This window comes from Cibotium barometz, chromosome 6 (genome assembly GCF_041138505.1).
Source record: "Cibotium barometz isolate CiBa-2024 chromosome 6, ASM4113850v1, whole genome shotgun sequence".
NCBI classification, from domain to species: domain Eukaryota; kingdom Viridiplantae; phylum Streptophyta; class Polypodiopsida; order Cyatheales; family Cibotiaceae; genus Cibotium; species Cibotium barometz.
Genome location: NC_141051.1, coordinates 23,740,528 through 23,767,436, shown reverse-complemented (window position 1 = coordinate 23,767,436; position 26,909 = coordinate 23,740,528). Strand labels below are relative to the sequence as shown.

Sequence of the window (26,909 nt, the reverse complement as noted above, 5' to 3'; positions counted from 1 at the left end):
GACCCTTACATGTCCAAATTTCACATAGAAAATATGTATATTTTTCTTTAAGTTTTTTTCTATATTTGTATGCCTAACATTTATGTTTTCTGGCTTGTCTTATATGTTATATGTTCAAGGTATATGTTCAAGGCTTTTAAATCTTATAAACTTTTATTTCTTTAGAAGCTGCTATTTGTGTAATAATCAAAAAATAAATCATTGTATAAACATGGTTTTTTCAAAGATGATTCAAGCACAAAAAAATTGATATATTTTGAAGGTAGTGTTTTGATTTACTTTAAGTTATTTAAAATGTAAGCAAATTTTAGTCTTATGTGAGAATCAAATTGTAAAATTTTATCCAATACTCAAAAAAGAAATATTCTTTAATATTTGGGAAGGGAATCTTTCCAGGTAGTCCACGTCAACTACCTATTTAACTTGAAATTTGGGAAGAGAATCTTTAATATTTGGGAAGGGAATCTTTCCAGGTAGTCCACGTCAACTACCTATTTAACTTGAAAACATGTTTTTTGCAGGCCTAATTGTTTTTCAAAGTCTTAATGCAAATAACACCATTTAATCCTCCCACAAGAATATTTCCAAAGTTCTATAGTGTGATTCCCCCAAAGGGCGTATGCTTGGAAGAAAAAAGATAAGTATCCCCACATGACGGTTGCCTATTTCCATTCCTAAAGTAACAGAATAAGCCATAACAAATTACCTTTAATACTTGACATGGACCTTATAAATTTACAATAATGTCATTCGGATTAATAAATGTCCCTACTAGCTTCAATCGATTAATGTCAGAGATCTGCAAGAACCATCTGGATGATTTCGTCTTGGTCATTTTTTATGACATCCTCATTTACTATAAAAATGTTGCCAATCATGAGAAGAATGTGCATAAAGTCTTAGAAACCCTCACAAGAAGCACAAAATTTTTGCTAAGAAGAGTAATTTTACCTTCTTCATTCATCGTATTAAATCTAGAATTTATAGTGTCAAAGGATGGAATATTAGCTGATCCCACAAAGGTGCAAGTTGTTGTTAGTATAGCTAGCCAAAATAGAAAACAATAAAGGAAGTCAGAGGATTCTTAGGCTTAATAAGATTGTAGCAAATTTTCATCCCTCGATATAGTAAGATTGCTTCTCTCTTTACTGCACTTCTCAAGAAGAATATTATATTTTAGTGGTCTCTTATATATTAGAGTTCCTTTGATAAATTAAAGGTTGTGTTTGTGATAAATCTCGTAGTAAAGCTAGGTCTAGAGTTTGAAAAGTCTTTTAAAGTCATCACATTGATACCAATAGATTCACTGTTGGTGGAATCTTAATGTAGGAAGAATGCCATATGAATCTCGAAAGTTGAGAGGAGTTATGATGTCCATGCGTTAGAGCTGCTTGCAATAAATAGTGTATGCCTTGAAAGGTTTGGCAACACTTTCTTCTTGGGTAGAAGTTCACTTTGGTAATTGATCATAAGAACTTAAAGTGGATATTCACTCAAAATGATCTTAATATGACGTAAAGAAGATGGATACATACCCTTCAAGAATTTGAATATAGGTCAAGAATGAAAAGAGAATATGGTTGCAGACACGCTTATCTCAAAAAAGCCTCTGGTAATAATCATGATGTCAAATCCTTTACCCATAGAGATCAAGAACAATTGGATTAGATAAATTCACCCATGATTACCTTACTTTAGCAAGAAAGCAAGACAGCCAAGGAATGAAAAAAATCCAAGGTACAGATTAGAGGATGATTACTTATACTTCTAACCGGTTGTGTGTTTCCAAACTAGGAGATTTAAAGAGAAGAATTCTACATATAAGGCTCATGGACAGCCCTAGAGTATGACACCCCAGATATATGAAAACTTTCATGGCTATAAAAAAAAGATTTTGTCTAGCCACCAAGACTTCAGGAGTGTATTTAAAGAGAATGTGGGGAAGAGTAAGAACTTGAGTTACTTGCAAGCAAAAACACACACAAGAGAGAGCAAGACACAAGAGAGATGGATGGTTCAATTTTCTTCTATATTCTTCTCTTCTCTACAACCAAATAACTAAAAAGATAAGAGTACGTATTATAAGAGAAAGTACTCTCCTACAGTAACATACAATGGTGGTTGATCCATAGTGTGAACTCGACTATATGAGCTGACGTTATAACTATGCCATAACTCTAGTACTCTAAAGTGGCTGTCACACAGCCTATCATCCACTGGCGACATAGTCTATCACCAAGGCGGATTATCAATGTCTACAACCCTAGTTGAGCTCGATGTCTCAACACCCCTCCTCGAGCTAACTCCACACATTGCACTCCAAGTAAGCTCCTAAACCTATGGAGCTTCTCTGTGCCCAAAGCCTTCGTGATAAAGATATCAACCACTTGAGCCTCTATGCTAGCATATACCAGATCGACATCAATTGCCAAAATCTTCTCCCTCACAAAGTGATAATGCACCTCAATGTGCTTCGTTCTAGCATGGTATATTGGGTTACTTACTAACTGTATGGTACTCTTGTTGTCACAATAAATGATAAATACCCTATCCACAAGCTCACCTATATCACTAAATTTCTAAAAAACCAAGCTACCTCGCAAGTTACCATAATTCACATTGATGTTAACATGGAGAGGGAATGTTGTAAAGAAGCAAGTTCAACATCATTCTCCACTATATACTTAGGATAACATCCACCATGGTGATTTATGACAATCACATAAGACAATTACACCATACTAGTATTCATTTCATTATATCATTATATCACAAATGTATATCTTTAAACATACGCTTCTAAAGTCAAGGACTAATTGAGTCTTACTGGATCATAATTCATGCAAAACAAATATTACAAAGCTTATATTTCAAGATATTGAATTGACTCACAATTAAAAAAATATATAATAAATTACATTTTATGCTCTACCTCTTCATTATTGGTATGAAATACATACCCAAATATTAAGGTTCCTAGGGTAGTTGAGGATTGCCAAAATTAAGGATAGCCTATACCTACCTCTATTAGCGAGTTTCTATAACCAAAGCCAACCATTAAATAAAAGAGTCTTCTACAAAGTAGTAGTATTCATAGAAGATCTTGACTTAATTTCCCGTGTGATTGAAGCCACCTAATCAATTACCTCATGTGCAACAACAAAAACTGCAGCTCGACAAAGACTACATTCTACATAAAAGCTTGAGGTCTATGAGCTTAGCATGTGGAGTATTAGTGATGAGATAGTAGTGTTCATGATTATACTCCATTGTAATGCATGTTAGTACGTCGTTGATTAGTGAATTAAGCATAAATTAAGCTTTTGTAATGAATGTTAGCACATTATTGATTAGTGAATTAAGCATAGATTAAGCTATTGTTCTCTCTTGCTTTATATCTTATTATTATATTGGACCTTTGCTTCATTAGTGATTATATATGCATTTCACAAATCATTAATTGTTGTGTAGTTTCCCAGTTTTGTTGTCCCCATCTTTTTTTTTGTTGACTAAAATCTCCTATCACTTAAAGGCCCACTTCTGCACGTATCTCTGATAAGACACATGTCGATAATCGTCTCATTTAAGTAAAAAGAGAACCAAAACTTTAACCTTAAGATTCTGGATAGAGGTTCCAATCTACCCTATTGTAGGCTTTTTCAAAAGTGCATTCAGATGTCATTTCCTTAGAATCCACAGCCCAGTAAGCCCCTCCTACATACGTCTTCCTTCTGTCAAATCCCTTTTGCTAATGTCTCAATATTGCATCATCAATGGGACTAGACAGTGTTCACCTCTTTCTTTCTCCACTAGCCTTAGGACCAAGATCCTCCCGTAATTGCCAGTTTTCACCACCCGTAAGCACCCACCCGCTCAAAAGAGCTTTTTTATCCACCCTTTGGTGATGGCGTCGAGGAACCTCCAGTCCTAGTCAAACATCTCTACCACTTGAGCTATCACCTCATCGGCATTCAACTTTTTATAACCTCTTCATCTCCTTCCTTGATAAAATTGGTATTAAGTTGCAACTTCACCTATTAATATGGATGTGCAACCATATGGCATTAAAAAGAAACATTAGAGGCAAAATTCTACCAGCTTCATGTCAACACATGCTGTTTGCCTTTGATATGATGAAGCGAGCATCCTGACCAATCATAATTCCATTCTTTTCATACTAACACACGAGCATCCTGACTATTCACCATTCCATTCTTTTCATACAAACACACAACTTACATGTTTTCTGCTCTCCATAATACCATCAATGCAATTTTTGCACCCTCACCTAATGTAACAGACACGCAATGAGCAATGTCATTGCAGAGTCAAAATGTGTGCGCACTCAGTGTGCATGTGCATGTCATGCAGCAAGTTTTTCATTGATGAATGATGATGAAAGCCCTATATAACACATGGTGACGGCCTCTGTTTCTTCACACGAGTCCAGCATAAAGACAGTCACCAAACCTCCATCAAAATGTACTACTAGGCTTGGGCTGGAAGATGGCGACTCAGCAGGCCATCGAAGGATTGGTAAAGGTCTTTATTCTCAGATCCAAAAATTTCATCTGCCTTCCTCAACGTCTCCTGTGTATAACAAGTTATGGATGTCAAAGTCCACTAAAAATGAAGCCAAAAACATGAAAACTCATCTGCATCCCTGCATACCTCTCTTGTCTGCCGATGGGCGTTGAGCTCTTTTATATTCGCCAGGAATGCACTAAACTGTTCATAGGATAGTCGGTTCCTGAAAAATCAATTTGAATGAGCCCACGAGCATGACAGTTGCATAATTAAGGTTAATGAATGCTGCTCAATAATAATCTGCTCCAAAATTGTTAAAAGTAGTGGCATGTTTGTATACCTGGCCTGTCGAAAGAATTCCTTTCCATCCACTCGTGGAGTGCGTGTTGCTGCAAACAATGTGTAAACACTAAAGTTACAAACCTAAGATGGTAATCGGTGGTTAGCTACAAGAGTAAGCAAGCTACATAGCGAACAATGATAAGCATACGCAGCGGAAATGTGTGAAGCCACTGATCAGTCAAATGGTGAAGCTGGGTGTGCAGCATGCACAGATACAGCTTCATTCAGAATAGTAGTTTCGTGCTGCTTCCTTCCTGTTTGCATTTGCAAAAAAAATCAGGTGCTGGAAAATAACAAGACCTGAAAATGAGCCCTTGGGTGGCGAATTAGGGGCCGTTGTTCGCTTGCTTGTGGGCTGAGATGAAGAAAATGAAGTCCTCACACCACTGAGAGAATGTTGCTTTGGTGACCCGGATGCTGAATAGTGCCTAGGTGAGCTTGTCGCAGACTGTTTCTTGGGCGACCCCGTGGGGGTGAGTTGTGGTGTCAAACGAGGCGGCGTCAGAGAAAAATCCTGTGAAAATATGGTTTTGGAAACTGCAGAGCTGCACACAAGGTTAGAATTCTAGAGTATAAACACCTTATGACTGCAGGAAACTTCAGCAAAACATACCATCTGACTCGGGCTGCACTTCATCCCCTTGCATTGAAGAGTATTTCAGAGAAACCACTCGTGCCGATCCAACTCCGACCCCAGCAGTCTTGTACTCCTGCGGCTGCACCCGAGCCCCTAATATCTCTGCTTCTGTTGCACAGGAAATTGTTAGTGATGCTGCAATCTTTAGTGAAGACTAAAGGATATCTTAGATGGCGTTCACAGAACAGTCCGTGAAATGGAGACAGCAGGCTATGGATGGACGTGATTGGCCATCCACGAGCAGCCATCTGTTGGATGATATATATCTGTAAAGACCCTGATTCAATAAAAGCAAGTACATACCACTAAGTGAACTGTTCGTTGATAATGCACGGTCCATAGATGTTATTTGACTCACTGTTAGTTTTTCATTGCTTCCAGATTGCTGCAATATCCAAGGAAATAATTTGTGAACTAAAATTTAATCACCATTTACTGGTAAAACAACTTGCATTCAGATAGTGTGACCGGTCTAAGCCTAGTTACAGAACGTTCCCAACAGGTGGGACGTGTGGAGAGTTAAAGATTGCCCGCCCATCCCTCACAGGAGCCATTCTGTAACCAGCCTAGCTCAACATAATCTGGCCCTCCATCCCTCACAAGGAGCCAAGATGGGCCCCACGGTGACAGGTGGAGTGGTTCTATACCCAGCATGACTTGGCAAACTCATTCAGCACAACATTTTGTAAAATACATGGAGTCCTTGCATAAGAAAGACTGAAAAAATTTCAAGGCATCATATTTGTAACTAAGAAGATGCTTTGACAAAAACAACAGTAGAAGAAACCAGAGTGTGGGGACTAACTGTCGGAGTCTCATCATCTTCTTGCAGGGACTGCATCAAAGCCCTCTTGAAAGTTTCAAGCTGCATATCACCAGCATTAGTTTACTATAAAGAAGTGCCATAGTTCTATAAGTCAACAAAAACTATCTTTGCATTGATTGTTCCTCTTTAAAAAATCCTGCAGCTTATTTGATAAATATAATCTATTTATTTAGTTTTCAAGGAGGTTTGGAGGTTTGAACTCATGACCTCTTGGGTAGAGCCGACCGTGGGAAGTGAGCTAAGCACTCAGGCAAAAGCCTGCCAACATACATGTAAAAAATCTGAGTAGAAAATATACCTTTGCCACATCACGAGTAAGCTTCTTGACTGAAGCTGCAAGAGTATTCTTCTCGGTTGTCAACTTTGCCTGCAGTACATACATAATTTTTTAAAAAACATAAAATGAAACCTTGCAATTTTTGACAAGCCAAAGCATGCCTCTGGCCATGACAAAGCCAACAGAAACAGCAATGGAAACAGATGATGTCTCTGCAACAAAAAAGGCTTGAAACTAGGAAGCAGAAACAGCTGGAGAATTGCATGTCTTTAACGTTATATAGTAGATGTAAATAGAAATGATGAAAAGAGATGAGAAAAATAGAGATGAAACTTCAGATATATCAAAGATAACAAAGAAAATTGGGAGAACTTAGATGTAAATAGAAATGATGAAAAGAGTTGAGAAAAATAGAGATGGAACTTGAAATATATCAAAGATAACAAGGAAAATTGGGAAAAAATAATAACTAAGTATGGGAAAAGTGTGGGAAAATTCTTAAGCGAGATTAGGATACAGGAACAAACAAAGTTTCCGCAATTTTGGCTAGGAAATGGCCATGTTACTATGCCTTGGAGAGTCAAAAGAAAAACATAATTTATAGTTATGACCATAGCTTATAAATTATGTCCAATTAAGGCTTCTGATGGTCTATAGATGCTGTTGTCATCTGTTATCTGGCGTCATATCAGCATTGAAAAGATCTTGGGCATGCCACGATGGCACCTTCATAGTCACCAAAAATGACAAACGGGAACGGAAACGTTCAAGGAATGGAAGCGGGGAAACGAGTTTTTAGGGGTAGAAATGGTCATTTCCTGTGACAATATCACTTGGGAAACGAGAAACGGGCATGGAAACGGATGGAGTCTTGAAACGGAGAAACGCGTTTCTAGGGACTGAAACGGCCATTTCCTGTTGTTGGTCATGTTCACCCAGCCACTCCTGGCTAGTTCAGGTGTGAACCCAACTTACTCACGGGCACTTTTTCCCTGTGGCTAGACACAGGTTTTTTCCCCGTGTGAACACACTCTTGTGTGTTGGGCACTTAGCTCTAGGCTTTTTAGTACTCTCATATTGTACTTTCATTATTATTATCGACACTCTCACATTTCTCTGTGCTTGAGCTTGTGTGTGTGTGTGTGTGTGCTAGCTGCCCTCCTACCCAACATTGGTATCAAAGCAGGTTAGGGTTTCCTCCGGCTGCCCTCTGCTTCAGCCTATCGTACGCAAGAACACTTACCCTCTTCAGCTTGTAAGCACCGCCCTCCAACTTGCTATTGTGCACTACCAACGACCTTCAGCTGCTGCCCTGTGCCCCCTAGTTGCTGCCCTGCGCCGCCCTCCAACTTCCTGCTATGCGCTGCCAACGACCTATACCTTCCGCCCTGCGCCGCCTGCACAGTGCCACCTTGCTGCCCTGCGTAGCCCTGCAGCTGTACTGCCCGACCGTACTTGGCAAGCATCCACGTAGAAGACAGTGTGCAGATCTGTGCCCTGTTGTTCGTCCTGCACATGTACCTACACACTGCAAAATTTGAGGCATTTGAAATTTTTCAAAAATTTCAGCCCATACAGGTTTACAGGTTTGTGGGATTTGGCAGATTTTGACCTGAAATTGCACATTTTGTTCATTAAAATTTGGGGCTTTTCACCATTGAGCCTGAAATTGCAACATTCGCACACATTGGCATTGATTTCATCAGATTTGGTGCATCAATGCACTAAAAATTTGGGGATTTTGCAAAAATTGACACTATTTACAGGTCTATTATAAACATTTGCAAGCATTTTGGGTGTTACAGGCCCATTCACTTGGCATTGGGACATTACAGCATTGGTACAGGTGACAAAAGCACATTTGGACACTTTAGCAACTTCACAAGTACAGATAGCTCAGAACTTATAGAATTCTCTGAATTTAATTTAACAAATTTTAGATTTACACTCTGGTGTCATAATCTCCAGCCCAATCGGAGTCACAATATCTCACTAAGGAGTCACTAGATATGTATGTAATTCCATACTCAAGAGTACCTTTAATGTACCTGAGCACATGCATTGCTGCATTCCTGTTAGATCACCGTAGTGCCGCTACGGGTGCTACCACAGGAGGGGACGGCCTGTGGCTCACCACCCAGCCGCAGAGGAAGAATGAGGATTGCCCCTCATCCCCCAGGCTATATAGTGTGTGGCTTGCCGTCCACACTAGCCTGGCCGCCCATGACCACTCCAACCATTCGGTCAGCCACTTGGTGTGTGAGGTGTCGCAACAATCATGGATACAGAGCCGAAGAGTGTGGCTTGAATGAACTTTGGTGTGCCATTTACAGAACAGCCACACATACCACTGAAGCTTTACCACTACAATGGGACGAGAGCCCCTCAACGACCTGTGATTCAGGCTCCTATTGTGGTCACCTTTCAACCCGCCGCCCACCCAATAGCTCTGCTAGACCTATACTAAAGACCCCAATTCTGCCCATGTGAGAACTTTCCTCCCAGGGACATGGCAGGTGCTCAAAGGACTGCCTTCACATGCTTTTATTGCCATGGACAAGGCCACCAAAAGTTAGATTATGAAATATGGAGGAAGCATAGGGCAAAAGTAGAGGGAGCCCAGGCTCATGCAAAAGTTATCCAAAGGTTTTAAGGGTTACACAATATTTAGGGTTATTTAAAATGCTCATGGGTACCCTACAAAGATAATGTCCAGCCCCTAATTTAAATGTGTGGGCTTATAAATATTAAATTTGGCCATAACTTGTAAATTTTACATTTTAAAAAGGAAAAAATGGTAATACTTACCACTTGTTCATACGCCACACCAACGAGTCAGCGAACAACACTCCACGGTACATTGGGGGCGTCCCCGTCCATTGTACAGGCACGGTATAACAGACAAACACACGCAAACAAGTCATGCAAAAACAAATTTATGCATGCCGACATAAATGCATGTGCACATGTAATGGACGAAATCTCCCTTTCACGAAACTTGTACAAAAAGTTCCTATCGGGCACAAAATGGCGCGACAGAAATATAAATATATGTCCTGGTCTTCGTATGGAGTGACAGTCCCATAGGTAAGACGCCATCCTAGCCATACACCGGTGGCACCAACAAGCTCCCGTCCATACAGCATGAAGCAGGTCACACACGGGTGGCACGAAACTGGTTCCCGTCCATGTGACGTAGTATTGGTCACACACGGGTGGCACTAATCTGGCTCCCGTCCATGTGACACCAAAAGACTGGCCCTTTCACATGGAACACTGGCCTAGTCCCATGTGAACATGGCACAAATCTGGCCGCTCTATGGAGTGACAGTCCCATAGAAGTGGCTCCAGAAATGGAGATGGACCAAATGGTGACAATGGCTGGTGGTGAGCTTGTGCTGTTGTCGGCCTGTTTTAGGCTAATCGACCAGTAGCCTGGGGCCATATAAAATGGCCCCTTGCCCCCCACACTTCCCACTTGTGTATTCCGAGATTTTCTTGAGTGTATATAGTAGAGTTACATAGCTTCTCTCTCTCTCTCTCTCTCTCTCTCTCTCTCTCTCTCTCTCTCTCTCAGCCTCAGCCTCTTCTTCTTCTTTTTTCCCACCCACCCTCCCTTCACAAGACCTTGCAAACCCTTGAGATGGCAAACTTGCTTGAGATGACTGAGAAGCACATGAAGATCCCAACACTCCCCACGTTCCCGGTGGACCGACAGTTAGACGAGAACAACTACGGCATATGGAAGGTAATGATGAAGTCCGTTTTGGCGTCTTATGACTTGGCTGATTTCATTGTTGTTGGTATTTCACGGCTGGAGTTGGAAGACGGCTCCCTCTATACGGAAGGAACGGGAGGCTCAGGCACAGTTATGGGGTCGTGTCAATGCCCGCGTTCGTTCTTTCATCCTCCTAAATTGCACACCACAGGTGATCAACCATATAAAGCATATGACGCTAGCCAGAGGGATTTGGTAGCATTTGGCTTCTCTGTACAACAGGGTATCACCCATGAAGAGGATCTCCTTGGAAGTTCTGATGCAGGCGATAAATCCTGCAAAGTCGTCGACGATGCAGAAGCACATCAACAAGTTGCAGGCTCTTCAGCAAGAGGTTCTCCATGCGGGGAAAGAGAGATCTTCAGAGGACATGGCCATTGCGTTGTTGTCCCATTTGCCCTCTCAGTACTTAGCATTTTACTGCTCTTTGATCACCAGTGGCAGGCTCAGCACCATCACTTGGGAGGAGTGTTAGAATTGTGCATCTGAGTGTTTTGGGGCTTTACTATTTATCTGGGATTTTACTGGATTTTCTCCTATTTATTTGTCCAGAGCCAGTCGGACAGTTCCCTCTTGCACAATATAAGGAGTTCCCCATTATTCACTCATTCATCCACTTCCCTTGCACATAGTTCAACACTCAGTTGCTGGCCATTGCCATTGTAAAGCTTTACTGCTGTTATAAAAGGTGATCTTGTCCAACTCTCATTCTCCTTTGCACTCTCTCATATGTTTACTGTTTATGCTTCCACCTGTGCTATCTCCATCATGGTATCATACGCTTAGGTCCAGGCTGCTCCAAACTCTGCAAATCTACCCACTTTGCTGTGCGTTTTTCTTCCATCATCTCCAGCTGCAGATCAGTCCCATACAGTAGCTACGTTTCAGTACCTTGCTGCATTTCTGGTCCAGCCCTCTTCTGGTTGCTGTCGGCCAGCCCTACAAGCTGTGTTTTGCTCTTCAGAGGCAGGTTTTGAAGTGTTTTGGCTGCGTTTTCTTCTACAGCATCTGTTGGTGGTGCGTTTCTTGCTCGTGGTGCTGCCAGACAAGTGGCTCTACACTGTCTTCTTCCTCCACGAGTCTATTGGGTTTTATGCTGTGTATGCACCCAGAGGAGTGCTAGTGATCATCAGTAGATTACTGGGGCACTTTTTACTTCAGTTAGTGGAGGTTTTTTCCCCCAGTTTAGCTTAGTTTCACTTATATTCAGTTTATAGGTTTCACTTGTTACAACTGCCCGTACATCTGCCGTACATGTTCGTCGCCATCAGCAGAAACGTACATTCCGTACAGCCCGTACAGTCAACGCCGACTGCATCTTGTCAGCGCCGACTGCATATTGTCCAAGCCGACTGCACCTGTCAGCATCCGTACCTGCTCCGTACAGTCAACGTCGACTGTATTTGTCAGCGTTGGTCTTCTGTCGACTGTACTCAGTCGACTGCTGCAGCCCGTATACTGTACCTGGTCGCTTTGCTCTACACTGTGCAACTTCAGTGCCTGTCAGGCGTCGCCTTCATTCCGTACCAGTCAGCACACGTCAACGCCGCCTTGTCAGTACCTGCACAGCAGCGCCGCCTCATCAGTATCTTCACAGTACTTGCAAAGTATTAGCCTACAGTCGCCATCAGTCCTGTAAAGTACAAGTCGACTGTACCTGCACAGTACAGTCAACAGTACGTGTTCTTTTTGGTGGACTGTACCTGCATATGTACCACAACCTGCTCAGAAATCTGTGGTAAGCATTAAATATTCTGTTTTTGGGCAATACTATTTTCTCTGTGAAAAACTACAGGCACAACAGGCAGATTTTCTAGCAAAGAACTATACAGGTTTTTTGCACAGTTTTGCGTGCAGCAAATTTGGGCATTTTTGGGGCATTTTGGCATTGTGTACGCCATTTGCTGCTCTACTCAGTCAATGGTGCATTGAGCTGCACATTCAGAGGATTGAGAGTGCAGGCATATTTGGGTGAACTGTATTCAATGGAGTACAGTTGTTTTCAGGGTTCTTGCTATTGGGTTTTTTGATACACAGGTACAACATTGTGCGTAGACATAATGGCAAATCAACAGCAGAGTGATGTATTCACGTATTTGTCTAAGGAAGACAAATTGGACGGCACGAACTACTCCTTGTGGAGTTTTATGCTGAAAAATGTGCTTGTGGCAAAAGGTCTTTGGGATTTTGTTAGTGGTGATGAACCACGTCCAGGTCCATTGGCTCCAGAGACTCCTCCCCAAGGGGGTGCTCGTGGACGAGGACAACAGGTACACGCTCCAGGGCAGCCATTGCCTGTTCAAAGAACAAATGCTCAAAAGACATGGGATGCCAGGGATGCACAAGCTTTGTCACTCATTGCATTGTCAGTACAGAGGTCCATTATACCTCATATTCGTTCAGCTGGCTCTTCACAGAATGCATGGGTGACTTTGGAGCAGATGTATGCTGCTCGTAATGAGGCTAGGATCTCATTTTTGAAAAGAGAGCTGGAAAATCAGAAAATGAATGAAGGAGATGATATGTCTAGCCACTTAAACAAGCTGCAGGATTTGAGAGAGCAACTCATCAATGTGGATGAGATTATTCCTGAGACATAGCTTGTGTCCACCATCTTGCACTCTTTGCCAAGATCTTACTTGGCTTTTCATACCTCTTTGAACCTTAGCATGAGGAATGCTGTTGAACCCCTCAAGTATCGGGAACTTGTTGCTCTCTTACTACAAGAGGAGCAAATGAGGAAGAATATGAATATGAACACAAATGCTGAACAAGCATTTACTACAGGTCAAAAGGGGAAAGGAAAAACTCAGCCAAAGAGTTCAAATCAAAATTCAGGTGATGGTGGTTCTTCACAGGATACCAAGAAAGGTGATGGACAGCCCAAGAAGAAGGGCAAATGTCATTACTGTAAGAAGCCAGGTCACTACATCACTGAATGTAGGAAGAGGATTGCCAAAGAGAAGGCAAAGGAAGCTGGGATGTCTGTTAATGATGCTTCTAAAGCTCCTCCAGAGACTGCTTCTTTTGTTGAGGACAGGGATTACTGTTTTTATACATGCAGCTATGATGCCTCTTGGTCTTCACAGGCACTCAGTATGACAGAGCATGCATGTACTTGATATTTTGATAGTGGTGCCTCAAAGCATATCACATCTCGCAGGGATTTGTTTAGTCATGTTGGCCCTGCCCCTGTTGGCAAAACTGTTCAGTGTGCCAACAATGCTTCATATCCAGTTCGTGGCATTGGGGAGATTCAGCTCACAGCCATTGATGGCTCCATTCTCCACCTTACAGATGCCTTATATGTACCAGGGATAAAGAAGAATTTGTTGTCCATTTCTTCTTTAGCACATTGTGGTATGCAAGTCCACTTTGATGATGATAAATGCATGGTTAGAGACAAAGCTAATGCCTTGACCTTGATGCTTACTGGTACATTATGTCATGGACTTTATCAGTTGGATGCATTTCAGCCAGTGGATCAGTCTGCTTATAATGCATTCACTCTTACTCCAGCTATGGTTGATGCGGAGTTATGGCATGCTCGCATGGGGCATGTAAATTTTCGTAGTCTTATGCTTATGCAGCGACATAACATGTTTACAGATCTACCTCTCATGGAGAAGCCTCCAGATCACATTTGTGAAGGATGTATTTTGGGAAAAATGCATAGGTTTTCCTTCCCACGTGATCAGGCTCTAAGAGCAACTGCAAAGTTGCAGCTTATACACACTGATCTATGTGGTCCCATGCAGACGAAGTCATTAGGTGGTTGCTTCTATTTTGCAACATTTATTGATGACTTCTCTCGTACATGCTCGGTCTATCCTTTGACACAGAAATCACAGGTATATGATGCATTTTTGGCCTTTGTAGCACTTGCTGAGACAGAGTCAGGATGCAAGGTGAAGACTCTCCATTCTGACCGAGGGGGGGAATATATGTCACATATGCTGAATTCCTTTCTTGAAAGTAGAGGTATAAAACATCAGTATACTACTCCTTACACTCCACAGCAGAATGGGGTTGCAGAAAGGAAGAATCGGTCACTCATGGAGATGGCCAGATGTATGCTAAAGGCAAAGAGGCTACCACATATCTTTTGGGTGGAAGCTGTTATGTGTGCTTGTCATATTTTGAATCGATGTCCCACAAAGGCATTGGTATCCATTACTCCTTTTGAGGCTTGGCATGGCCGCAAGCCTTCTGTATCACATTTCCGTATCTTTGGGTGTCTTGCATATGCACACATACCCAAAGAGTTGAGGAGGAAGCTGGATGATAAAGCCACAAAATGCATTTTTGTTGGGTATAGCCGTGAGAGCAAGGGCTACCGGTTATATAACCCACTATCCAGGAAGATATTCACTAGTCCGGATGTGATTTTTGATGAAAAATCAGAAATATCCATGGCTGGTTATGAGGCAAATCAGGCTGAAAATGATGTGTTTGAAGGTCTACTACCTATGGAGTTTCATTCCACAGTTGGTGATCCAACTCATGAGGGTACAGGACAGCCAGCAAATGATGTAGGTGGTGCAGAAATTCAGCAGCAAAATGAGCCAGAAGCTGAACCAAATATGGGGCAGCAGGCACCACAGGTCAGACACATACCTAGATGGTATTTGAGGACATTACAGGACAGCCATTTAGAGGATCCTCTAGCTGGTCGTACTCGTAGGGAGACAAGGACCAATGAGCATGCACACATCATGGATTTGAATCTGGTTATGGCAGCCAGTTTACAGGATGATGATGAGCCTGATTCATTTGTGGATGCACGAGAGAATGTGCATTGGAACAAAGCCATGCAGGATGAGCTTGATTCTATTAAAAGGAATCAAACATGGGATTTGGTTGATCTGCCCAAAGGCAAGAAAGCAATTGGTACTAAATGGGTCTATAAGTTGAAAAGACATGCAGATGGATCCATTGACAGGTACAAAGCCCGTCTAGTTGCAAAGGGCTATGCACAGAAGAAGGGCATTGATTATGAGGAGACATTTGCTCCTACATCCCGTATGTCGACACTCAGGTGTGTCATTGCATTGGCTGCACATCGTGGTTGGGTTGTTCACCAGTTGGACATAAAGACTGCATTCCTACATGGGGACCTCGAGGAGGAAGTTTATGTATTTCAGCCCATGGGTTTTGCAGAACATGGTCATGAGGGGAAAGTATGTAGGCTGAAAAAGGCCTTGTATGGTTTGAAACAAGCTCCACGAGCTTGGTATGCAAAAATAGATGCTTTCCTACTCACTCAGGGATTTGTGAACAGTCCATCAGAAGCCACTCTGTATGTAAAGAAAGCAGAGACAGATCTGCTGGTCATCAGTCTTTATGTGGATGATCTCTTGCTCATGGGATCAAATGATGACAAAATTGCAGCTTTTAAAAGGATACTGCAACAGACCTTTGACATGTCTGACTTGGGGCTTGTACATTACTATTTGGGCATACAGTTTGTGCAGGATAACAGAGGCATTGGGTTGTTGCAATCACGGTATGTTGCTAAACTTCTGGAGAAGTTTAAATTTCAGGATTGCAAGCCTATTAGTACTCCTATGGAGCCTGGGATGAAACTGTCACTACAAGATGACAGTATTTCCTTTGATGCCACTACATATGCTCAGGCTGTTGGGTGCCTCATTTACTTGTGTAATACAAGGCCAGATATTCAGTATGCAGTCTCTCAGTTGAGCAGATTCATGCACAGCCCGCGGTTGTCACATTGGCAAGCTGTGAAGCGTGTATTCCGTTATTTGCAGGGTACCTTGTCTCTTGGATTGCTTTATCCTGAGGGGGGTGACATGCAGTTATACGCTTACAGTGATTCAGATTGGGCTAGTGATTTTGATACCAGACATTCCACTAGTGGAAATTGTTTCTTTCTTGGCTCTTCATGCATTTCTTGGCTAAGCAAGAAACAGACCACAGTGGCCACTTCGTCTTGTGAGGCAGAGTACAGAGCAGCCTACACTACTACTGTTGAGTGTGTTTGGCTGCGTCGTCTCATGACTGATATGGATATTTCAGTGGAGGAGCCTACACCTATCTATACTGATAGTCAGAGTGCCATTGCTGTGGCCAGGAATCCTGTGTTTCATGCTCGCACGAAACACATTGAGATTCACTATCATTTTGTTCGGGAGAGACTCCAGGCAGGAGATATCAGTCTGATCTACTGTCCTACAGATCAGAATGTGGCAGACATCTTCACCAAGGCATTACCACGTCCGAAATTTGAAGCATTCCGTAGTGCTTTGAATTTGTTTCCTTTTGGTGGATGATGTACAGTGATCACATATCACTCCAGGGGGGGTTTGTTGGGTTTTATGCTGTGTATGCACCCAGAGGAGTGCTAGTGATCATCAGTAGATTACTGGGGCACTTTTTACTTCAGTTAGTGGAGGTTTTTTCCCCCAGTTTAGCTTAGTTTCACTTATATTCAGTTTATAGGTGTTTTGGTCCACCCAGCACATTTTATGGCCGGACATGTGAACACATTTCTTTAGGTCACTATTATGTGGCTTTTGTACTTCACTTTTATCAAGCATAATACACTGAAGTCGTGTTCTCTCTCTGTTGGCCTCCACGCCTGTTTGAAGCTTCTCCAAACCCTAACCCTAACACCTCTTCTGCCTTCAGAGTCCCTGCCCTTCCGGTAGGAGGTTCTTGATGGATCTTGACTGTTTTGCTGCTGTCCCACCTCTTTCTCTCTACGGTTTGAGAGGGGGCTGATTGTTCCTGGTGCCTCCCTTCGTTGGAAAGCACTTGCAAGAAGTGTTTGAGAGCTGAGATTTGTTCTTTGCTGCTGTGGATATGGCTCCCCCCTTACGAACAAGGATGACAAGTTGAAAGGACCCAACTATGCTCATTGGAAGCTTCAAGGGTTTGTGGGACATTGTTCAGGGCATTGAAACACTGCAGAGACTCCAGCCTTTGTGCACTTGGAGATTTTGGACACAGCTGCTTCATCTTCTTCGAGCGAGGAGGCAGTTGACTTCACCGCTAGGGATACTCGAGGGTGGATTCTTGATAGTGGTGCTTCTAGGCACACGACTCCTTCCCGTGAGTTCTTACAGGATCTTAAACGGCAGTCAGGTCGCATTTTCATTGGCGACAATTCCACTATACCGATTCATAGTGAGGACAGGATGGAGATCATTCTCGATGGCAGAGAGGGTAAGCATTCCTCTCGTGTTCTTTACGTCCCTACACTTGGTTTTTATCTGTTGTCAGTGCATGAGGTTTGCAAGACTGGCTTCCGGGTGGAGTTAAGGAGCATTCTGTTGCCCTACAGGACAGAGAGACGGACTAGGTTGTTTCGTAAGGCGGAGTGGAGAACGGTATATACAAACTCTCAGCACTCTCCTCTCTTACAGGCTCTCAGATTGGTGACTTGTGGCACTTTCGGTTTGGCCACTTGAATGGGGATGCGCTACGGCGAGCTTTCCAAGACCAGATGGTGGTTGGCTTGCCAAATGTTGGCAACAGGCGCAGGGATGTTGTAGTTCTTGCATTCGTGGTAAATAGCACAGGGAATCTTTTCCGAGGTAGGCTTCCAGGCGGGCTTAGAAACCTTTGGAGTTGGTACACACTAACTTGTGTGGACCTATGCAGACCCCATCCTTGGGAGGTTCTTTGTATTTTATACTATTGCTTGATGATTGTAGCAAATTCACATGGGTTTATTTCCTTTTCCAAAAGGACCACGCTTTTGCTCGGTTCAAGAAGTGGCATGTGATGGTCAAAAAAGAGTTTGGCTTGCACATAAAGACTCTTCGGGTTGACAAAGAAGGAGAGTTTTCCTCCAATGCATTTGTGCGGTTTTGTGCGGAACATGGCATCAAGCAGAAGCTAGCCAATACAGGTTCGCCTTCAAAGAATGGAGTGGTTGAGCGTAAGAACCGGACTGTGGTGGAGATGGCGAGGACAATGTTGGAGCATCGTGATCTTCCTCGTCCACTTTGGGAAGAGGCTGTGGCTATGGCTGTGTCCATATCCTCAACCGTTCTCCGACGACTTCAATACCGAACATGACTTCTTTTGAGGCTTATTTTAGCAGGAAACCAGATGTCTCCCATTTTCATGTGTTTGGGAGTGATGCATATGTTCACATTCCAAAGAATCAGAGGGGGAAGCTTGACTCCAAGTCCCAAAAGCTTGTCTTTGTGGGATATAACTCTCTTTCCAAAGGATACATGTTGTATGACCCGGTGCGGAACGAGGTTGTCATCGGCAAAGATGTGGTTTTTTGATGAGCATGTTCCAGCTTTCACTCTTGATGAGCCACCACTTCTTGGAGACCCAAATGAGTCTGCTAATGATTCCCAGTCGATTGTTTCAGTTGGACAGTCTCAATCAGTTGAGGAGGTTGAGCCCGCGGCTGGAGATGAGCCCCCGCAGCAACAAGAGGCTCCATGTTCTGTTCGAGTACCCAAGTGGTTGTTAGACACCCTTCGGGAGTCGGGTGTTATGGAGCTTCCCTCCGAGTGGACCACAAAGGACGAACCTCGACGATCGCATAGAGTTTGTGACAAAAGTCATTCAGGGAGCTCTTACAAGCAAACTATGCTTTGATGTCTTGTATCATGCAGGACAAAGAGCCCACTTCCGTAAAGGAAGCCCTTGCACAGGATACTTGGAGGAAAGCCATGCAGGTGAAACTGGATGCCATAGAGAAGAATAAAACTTGGGAGTTGGTTCCGAGGCCATCAAAACGGTCAGTCATTGGTGTCAAGTGGGTCTTTAAGACCAAGTATACATCAGATGGGTCGGTGGATAAACACAAAGCCAGACCTGTGGCTAAGGGTTATGCTCAGCGGCCTAGCATCAACTATGAGGATACCTTTTGTTGCGTGACGAGTGGTGATCAATGCAAGGATGCAACACAAAGATGCAAGCAGGAAAACAAGTGACATTCTTATTTAGGACTCTTGTAAAGAGTTCCAAGTTGTAGATGAGTGTGGGAGTGGGCTTAAGAATAATCCCACATGGGAAATTTTGGGAGTTTTAGGAGTTTTAGTATAAAAAGTGGCTCATTTGAGAGCTTAGGCACACTTTGGGCTAAGTTCATGCAAGAGCTCCTTTGAGAGAACTACTCTCCCTCTTCTTCTCCATAGAGGTGAAGACTCTTCTCTCACCCCATCTACATCTTTGTATGAGATAAATCTCTTCATTGAATCAATAGCAATGTCATGAGTCTTTCTCATCCTCTTCTCTAATCATTTTACTCTTATGCATGCTTTTAGTATTTCGTTTTTGTGTATGTGGACTGATTTAAAGCTTTCATGGAAGCTTGATGCTTGAGTGTGTGCATGCTTGTAGGAAGATATGAGTGGAGTGAGGTCTTTCTCTTTGCTTGTGTACATAGTGATTGTGTTCCTCTTGCTTGTACTGGGAATGAATGGGTGTGTAGGAATGAGGGTAAGTTGGCTTAGTCTAGTGTCATGTGATGGTAGCCATAAGCATTCTCTCCATTTGTGGATAAGCTTTTGTGCACCGGTACGGGTTGAATCCCTAGCTCCGAAAGGGATGCAAATCCCATTGGATTGAGCTACACACGGATCATACTACTCATGCTACAAGTGAGAGAGTCTTCCGTCTCTCCATTGGCGCCGCTGCCGGGGAGAAGACTCAAAACCGGTTGAGAAGCTTGCATTACTACCACTATTTCTTTTTGTTTTTAGGTTTAGGGTTAGCATGAGTGTGGAATCTCGGAGCTAGTGATTAGAAGAGAAAAAAATAGATTAGTACTTACTTGTGCGGTTGAGATCTACTCCCGCTAATGTTTTCTCATTCATGTATATGCTTTCCATGGTTGTTTTCATCGTTGTGTTCATTTTTTGTTCATAGATTAGAAACGAAAATCTGAATAATACATTAAGCTCAATGCATTATGTGTGAGCTTATTTATTATGCATTAAACTTGTGCTTAATGCAATATTACATAATGCATAATGCTCTACCCGCAACAGAGAAGGAGTCGAAAATGTAATAAAGTAGGAACTTTATTCAATAGAGTTAATAATGGGACAAGTCCATGTATAAAAGAGGGGACTTGGACCATGGTTGCAACTTTTGATGATCATTTTTAGGAATGAAAATTTATGTTTCTTGGAGCTCATGGCTTCTCTCTTGGCTTGTGGAAGGCTATTTCCATTCTCTTGGTGAGAGACTAAACACACTTAGGCATCATGTTTACATGGTGATTACTCATATTTTTCATGCATTACATCCCTTCATTCCAATTGGTATCAGAGCTCTTGATTTTGATCATGGGCATGCATGGGTTGTTGGGAAAATTTGCTTGAAAATTTGAGTTTCTTTCATTTTTTTTCTCATTTTCTTGTAATCCTTGAGTGATTCTTGACAAATCTTCTCTAATCTTGCTTAATCTCATGGAGATGGTGAGCATTTCATGGAAATTGCTTGAATTTTGAGTGATTTTGGCCAATTTTGCCATTTTTGGACCAAATTTTGGACCTCTGGACCAAAAATTTGGGGCAGTCGGACCAAAACTTAGGGCAAGTGACTAATTGCAATTAACTTTTCTGCTAATCACGTTTAGTAATCATCTTCTTCTTCCTCAAGCTTTCCATAGCCATGGGATGCTCTTCCTTTACCCGTTTTGATGCCAAACCTTAGGGTTTTTGTAGAGCTTCTTGAGATCTTTCATTTGAGCCTCTTCTTGCAAATTTTTTTCTCAAGATTGGAGAGCTTTTGTTCATTCTTCCATGGCTGTGAGAAACCTTAGTATACCTTGCCACATTGACCATATCTTTCATTGCTAAGCTTTTACATACTTCATAGGCATCATTGCTATTCTAATCATCTCATGAAGGAGGCAAAGAAGAGAAAACGGCGGGCTGCAGCATGCTCACGCCTCAAAATCGCGCTGAAATGTATGGAGGGAGAGCTAGGTGAAGCCTAGCTCTACTACCTCATGAGATGGAAGCCATTCAAGAGGGTTTTTAGCACTTGTTTGGAGCAATTTTCAAGCTATGTTCAAGCACATGGGAGGTGTTCTTTGGCTGCAAATTTCAGAGCAAAGAGAGGCCACGTTTTTTTCTCCTACAAGAGGTTTCTTCAACAATTCCTACCATTGAAGCTTTCCGGATGACATTGGTGAGTGATTTGATCAATTTCTTGCAAATTTGAACCATTTGGTGGAGCTTGGGAATGGATTAGGGTTGGACACATTCAAACTCCTCTAATTTTCAGAAATTAACCATTAAAGCTTGACCATTCACATGCCAATATTGCTTCTCCATGCATTATTGATGGCAAGGGTGAAAGGAATTGATTCCACATGAGCTTAGCCAATTCATAGATCATATTTTGGGGGATTTTCTTTATTATGTCTCATTTGGCATGCCATTGATGGAATAGCAAGCTTATGCAATGTTTTTGGAGTCTCTCATGCTCATCTTGATGCCATATGGACACTATGGATGCTATACATAGCCATGCCAATGCTATGTTTTACACATGGGCATAAGAGAGCATAAGTTTTGGAAGCATGCATTTGTCAATATGATGTGAAAGGGATTGTTGGAATGCAATTGCAAATGCCTTGATTGTGGTTAACAAATGCTTATGCAAATGCCATGGTGAGGGCATTGTGAATTGTTGGTTTGTGTTGGAGCTTTTGGATGATGGATTGAGGCATGAGTCCATGCTTTATTGATGAGTTCTAAATTGTAAAAGGGCATGAGTCATGCTCAATACTTGTAAGCCAACAAACTTGTTCTATCATTTGATATTATCCACATCATTTTGTACCTACACTCACCATTGCTACCACTTCAAGTTTCTATAGAATCTAGCAATGTGTGAGGGTACCTTGGCATTGGTTGGAGAGGCCAAGGGGAGAATGGCTTGAACTCTTTGTGCCGTGATTGCTTGGTAAAGCGGTACAAAGGGGGATTAGGTACACCGGTGTGAAGAAATGGCCTCAACCTTCACCTTGGAGGAAAACTCGGTGAAGGGGTGAGAAGAGCTTGGCCGGGAGATCGGCAAGCTTTAACGCGCGTCCTCAACAATCCTCACCATCGACTTTGTGGATGCATTTGGGCAATGGGGCCCCTTTTCCGTCATATTGTGTGGATATTGCAAATGCTTTGATGGACAAAGAGTGCATATGATCTTTCATGACATTGTGGGATACAAAGAGTATTGCATTGTGATTTGAGAAGTTGCATTTTCATTTGAGATTTGGTTCCAATTACAAAGGAGACTCTAGCGGAATTTTTCCAACAAGGGAGCCAAACAAGCTTACTGATTGGAGATTTACCCCATGGATACACTTGAAGAGTTATTCACAACTACCAAGGGGAGAAACACCAATCATTTGTAGCCGGATTGAGCTTTGGGACCGAATTTTGAAAATTTCTGGGATTTTACAAAACCCTAATTCAGTCCTAGGGTTTTTGGGATTAGGTCCGAGTGATTACACGACTCTATTCTACTCCTTGAGAGTTTTCAAATGAGCCATAGAACCCCTTAATCGGATATCACAATCTCGGTCAAAGTAGTCATGTTGACTTTCTGATCAAAGTCAAACAAAATATACTTCCACTTTGACTGAATCAAAATGCTTTTAGGGGTAGGTTCTATCTTCCGTTAGCTTTCTATAGAGCCGTCAAAATCCTAATTCCGACATATATTTTGCGTTTTAGAGCCAAATTACTACTTTCAGCTGTCCCGCACAAACCCTAAAACAGAGAGTACTTGCCCACACCTAATTCTTACTGTGTTCATTTGGAAGGATAGTAGACACCATTACCTACCCATAGAACCTTCTTTTGTCCAATTCCGACATCATTTGGGCATTCTACCAACATCTTGCATTTCTTCACTATGCCGAAGGGAAGACCACGCAAGGGTGGGGATGTTGTGCAAGAAATGATCATTGGTGATGAGGACATGGAAGGTAATATGGATGCAAGGGATGCATTCATCAATGAAGACAATGGGGGCAATGTATATAATCAAATTTCTCAAGGGACACAAGCGGCGGTTAACCATGACACCCTCATGCAAATGCTTGTACAACGGTTGGAGACCTTAGACTCCAAGCTTGATTCTCATTTTGAAACATTATCCTCACGGATTGGTGTGATGGAGGACAAGTTTGGGAAGTCTCAAGCACAAGAAAAGCATGGGAATTATGGTGACTATGAGCAAAGAAAAGGCAAGGGCATCTTGAATGAGGATTCCATGAAGGCCGTACAAGAGGATCCATTGGGAGCATCCACTCGGGGATTCATGGCGGATGCACGGAGACCTCTTGTCAAGGACATGTTTTCTCCTTCTTTTCATTCGGGTTTGTCTCACCTCAATGCATCAAAGGGTCCTACCTTTTCTAGGACAATGCATTCAAGGGAAGAGGATGAGGTGTTTGTGAATGATGAGGAGATTGCACTCGATTGGAATCAAATATCCTTTGCCCAAAGACAAAGGGATGCTCACGAGAAGTGGATGGAATTGTCGAATATCATCAAGAGGGATTACAAAGACTTTGCACAATTTATGGAGTCATACTCGAAGATGCAAAGATTCAAGCCCTCTACCCAACATGATAACCCATCCCACATATCTTCCAAGGATGTCAAAGACAAAATCTCACTATCAAAGTTCAAAGGTGACGGGTCATCTCCGCAAGAGTTGGAGGAGTGGGCTACCAAGCTTGACACCTATTTCCAACTTTACCCAAAAAGTGAGCGTGATATGGTACAATTTTCCTCCTTACATCTTGAAGATTATGCTCATCAATGGTGGAGGCACTTGGTCAAACAAGGGAACACGCCATCAACTTGGGAAGGATTGAAGCGGGAGATGAACTTGGCCTTCATTTCACCCTTAGTGCTCGACCGATACCATGAAGAATGGTATGAGCTTTCTCAAAAGGGGATGATGGTGAGAGGTTACATCAAGAGATTTTTGAAGCTTTCAATGTACGTGGAAGGCTTGAGTGAAGACATGAAGATGAAAAAGTTTGTGCATGGGCTTGAACACTTCATCAAGGCGGATGTGTCGGCTCAAAGGCCTAGCTCTCTCAAAGAAGCTATGAGGTTAGCCGAACTCTATGAGCCAAAGTACAAGAGGTCTCAGCCCATGACCTTCACCAAAGACACACTCAAACCAACCACTACTTCTTACAATTTTGGGAAAGGTCCTACCTCTACATTACCATCCTCTAATCCAAGAACTCCTACATCATTTGGGGGTGGACAGCCAAAGAATGGGATACATCAATTTGATGCCAAAAAGAGTAGTGACTTCATGAAGAAGAAGCCCTTTCAACCCTTCAAGAAGACTCAAAGAATGGATGATCCAAAGATTGAGGAGTTGAGAAGCAAAGGGCTATGTTTCAAGTGCAAAGAGAGGTGGTCACCCGGGCATGTGTGCAAATCAAAGAAGATTGTGGCCACTATGATCCTCATGGATGAGGAAGAGAACAAGGATGACTCTCATGACATTGAGGAATGGGAGGATTGCAATGAAGAAGCACATGAGGAGTCACTTGAAGACCATTCTTTCATCACGGAGGATGGTGAGTTTCCGTTTGATCCGGGAGGTGGAGTTAAGGAAAGCCTTGTGGACGGAGACATGCCAACCAATGCAGAAATTTCAGCTTGCATACGCTCTATCTCACAAGAGTTGTTGGCGGGTTGCAAGAACCCAAGCACACTAAGGTTGGTGGGGACCATCAATGGGAGGGTTGCACATATTCTTGTGGATTCCAGGAGCACTCATAGCTTCATCAACTCTAAATCCATCAACTCTCTCAAACTCAACACAAAGAAGACACCTACAACGTTCCAAGTGCAAGTGGCAAATGGGGAAAGTGAGAAGACTAGCTTGGTTTGCCCTTCTACAAAAGTGGTTTTATCCTCTTCATACACTTGGGAAGGTGATTTGGTGGTTTTGGATATGGGTCCCATCGACATTATCATGGGGTGTGATTGGTTGGCTTCACTTGGTGACATTCACATGAACCTTCAACAAGGTTTCATGAGCTTTCTACATCATGGGCAACAAGTGGTACTTGCTGCAAATGCACCTAAGAAGCTCTCTTTGATCACTCCAAGGCGACTCAAAAAAGAAATTAAGGCTTTTGGCACTATCTATGTGTTACATGTTACCCAAGAGGGGATGGAAGGCAGTGGACAGCACATAGATGAGGAAATGGCAACTCTTCTTAAGGAGTATGAAGATATTTTGCAAGTGCCAAAGAGTCTACCACCTAAGAGGGAGATTGACCATGCCATAGTACTTGAACTGAATGCAAAGGTTGTCAACAAGCCTCCTTACCGTTTGTCTAAGGTAGAAAGAGAGGAAGTGGCTAAGCAAGTGCAAGATTTGCTTGCTATGGGTCTTATTCAACCTTCACAATCTCCATTTGCATCTCCCGTTCTCTTGGTGAAGAAGAAGGATGGATCCTTTCGCATGTGCATTGATTATCGTGACTTGAACAAGGTCACAATCAAGAATAGGTATCCCATACCTCGCATTGATGATCTTCTTGATGAGCTCAAAGGGGCAAAGTTCTTCACCAAGATTGATTTGAGATCGGGATATCATCAAATAAGGATGAAGGAAGGTGATGAAGAGAAGACAGCATTTAGGACGGAAAGGGGATTGTTTCACTTCATGGTGATGTCCTTTGGTCTTACAAATGCTCCGGCCACTTTTCAAGCATTGATGAATCGGATATTGGCTCCCCTTCTTTTCAAGTTTGTGCTAGTGTTCTTCGATGACATCTTGATCTATAGAAAGAGCAAAGGGGAACATCTATGTCATGTGAAGCAAGTGTTTGAAGTGTTGAGGAAGCACAAGCTTTATGCAAAGGAGAGCAAATGCACATTCATGGTCAATGAAGTGGAATATCTTGGACACTTGGTGGGTGAGAATGGCATAAGGGCTGATCCTAAGAAAGTGGCATGTGTCAAAGAGTGGCCAACACCAAGCAATACAACTCAATTGAGAGGATTTTTGGGATTATCTTCTTTCTATAGAAGATTCATGCAACATTATGCATCCATTGCGGCACCTCTTACCGACTTGCTCAAGAGGGAGGCTTTGTTTTGGGATTCCATTGCCAACAAGAGCTTCAATAAGCTCAAGGAATTGCTCACTTCAGCCCCTATACTTGTATGTCCGGATTTTGCAAAGACATTTTATGTGAGGGCGGATGCAAGTGGTAGAGGAATTGGGGCAGTTTTGTATCAAGAGCATGGAGTCATTGCATTTGAAAGCAGAAAGCTTACCGAAAAGGAGATGGGGCTTCATGTTTATGAGCAAGAGATGCTAGCCATACTTCATGCCATCAAGAAGTGGCATCACTATCTTTATGGTGCTCATTTCAAGGTGAGAAGTGATCATAGGGTGCTGAAATTTTTCCTCTCCCAACCAAATCTTTCTCCAAAGCAAAAGAGATGGCTGGCCACACTTCAAGGATATGATTTTGAGATATCCTACACACCCGGGAAGGACAATGTAGTGGCGGATG

The 26,909-nt window shown here is 42.5% G+C and overlaps 1 protein-coding gene across 1 annotated transcript in view; it reads right to left on the bottom strand.

Moving 5' to 3' along the window:
• Positions 1 to 4,148: 4,148 nt before the first annotated feature.
• The window catches only part of LOC147637541 (uncharacterized protein At4g15545-like), a 37,708-nt gene continuing 14,947 nt past the window's right edge, over positions 4,149 to 26,909 (bottom strand). The window contains exons 3-10 of the mRNA XM_086799321.1: positions 6,631 to 6,699; positions 6,312 to 6,371; positions 5,810 to 5,891; positions 5,483 to 5,614; positions 5,170 to 5,406; positions 4,868 to 4,916; positions 4,672 to 4,750; positions 4,149 to 4,590 (exon numbers count right to left, since the gene is read on the bottom strand). Coding sequence (XP_086655447.1) covers positions 4,489 to 4,590; positions 4,672 to 4,750; positions 4,868 to 4,916; positions 5,170 to 5,406; positions 5,483 to 5,614; positions 5,810 to 5,891; positions 6,312 to 6,371; positions 6,631 to 6,699 — 810 coding nt within the window. The 3' untranslated portion in view covers positions 4,149 to 4,488. The remainder of the gene's footprint in view (positions 4,591 to 4,671; positions 4,751 to 4,867; positions 4,917 to 5,169; positions 5,407 to 5,482; positions 5,615 to 5,809; positions 5,892 to 6,311; positions 6,372 to 6,630; positions 6,700 to 26,909) is intronic.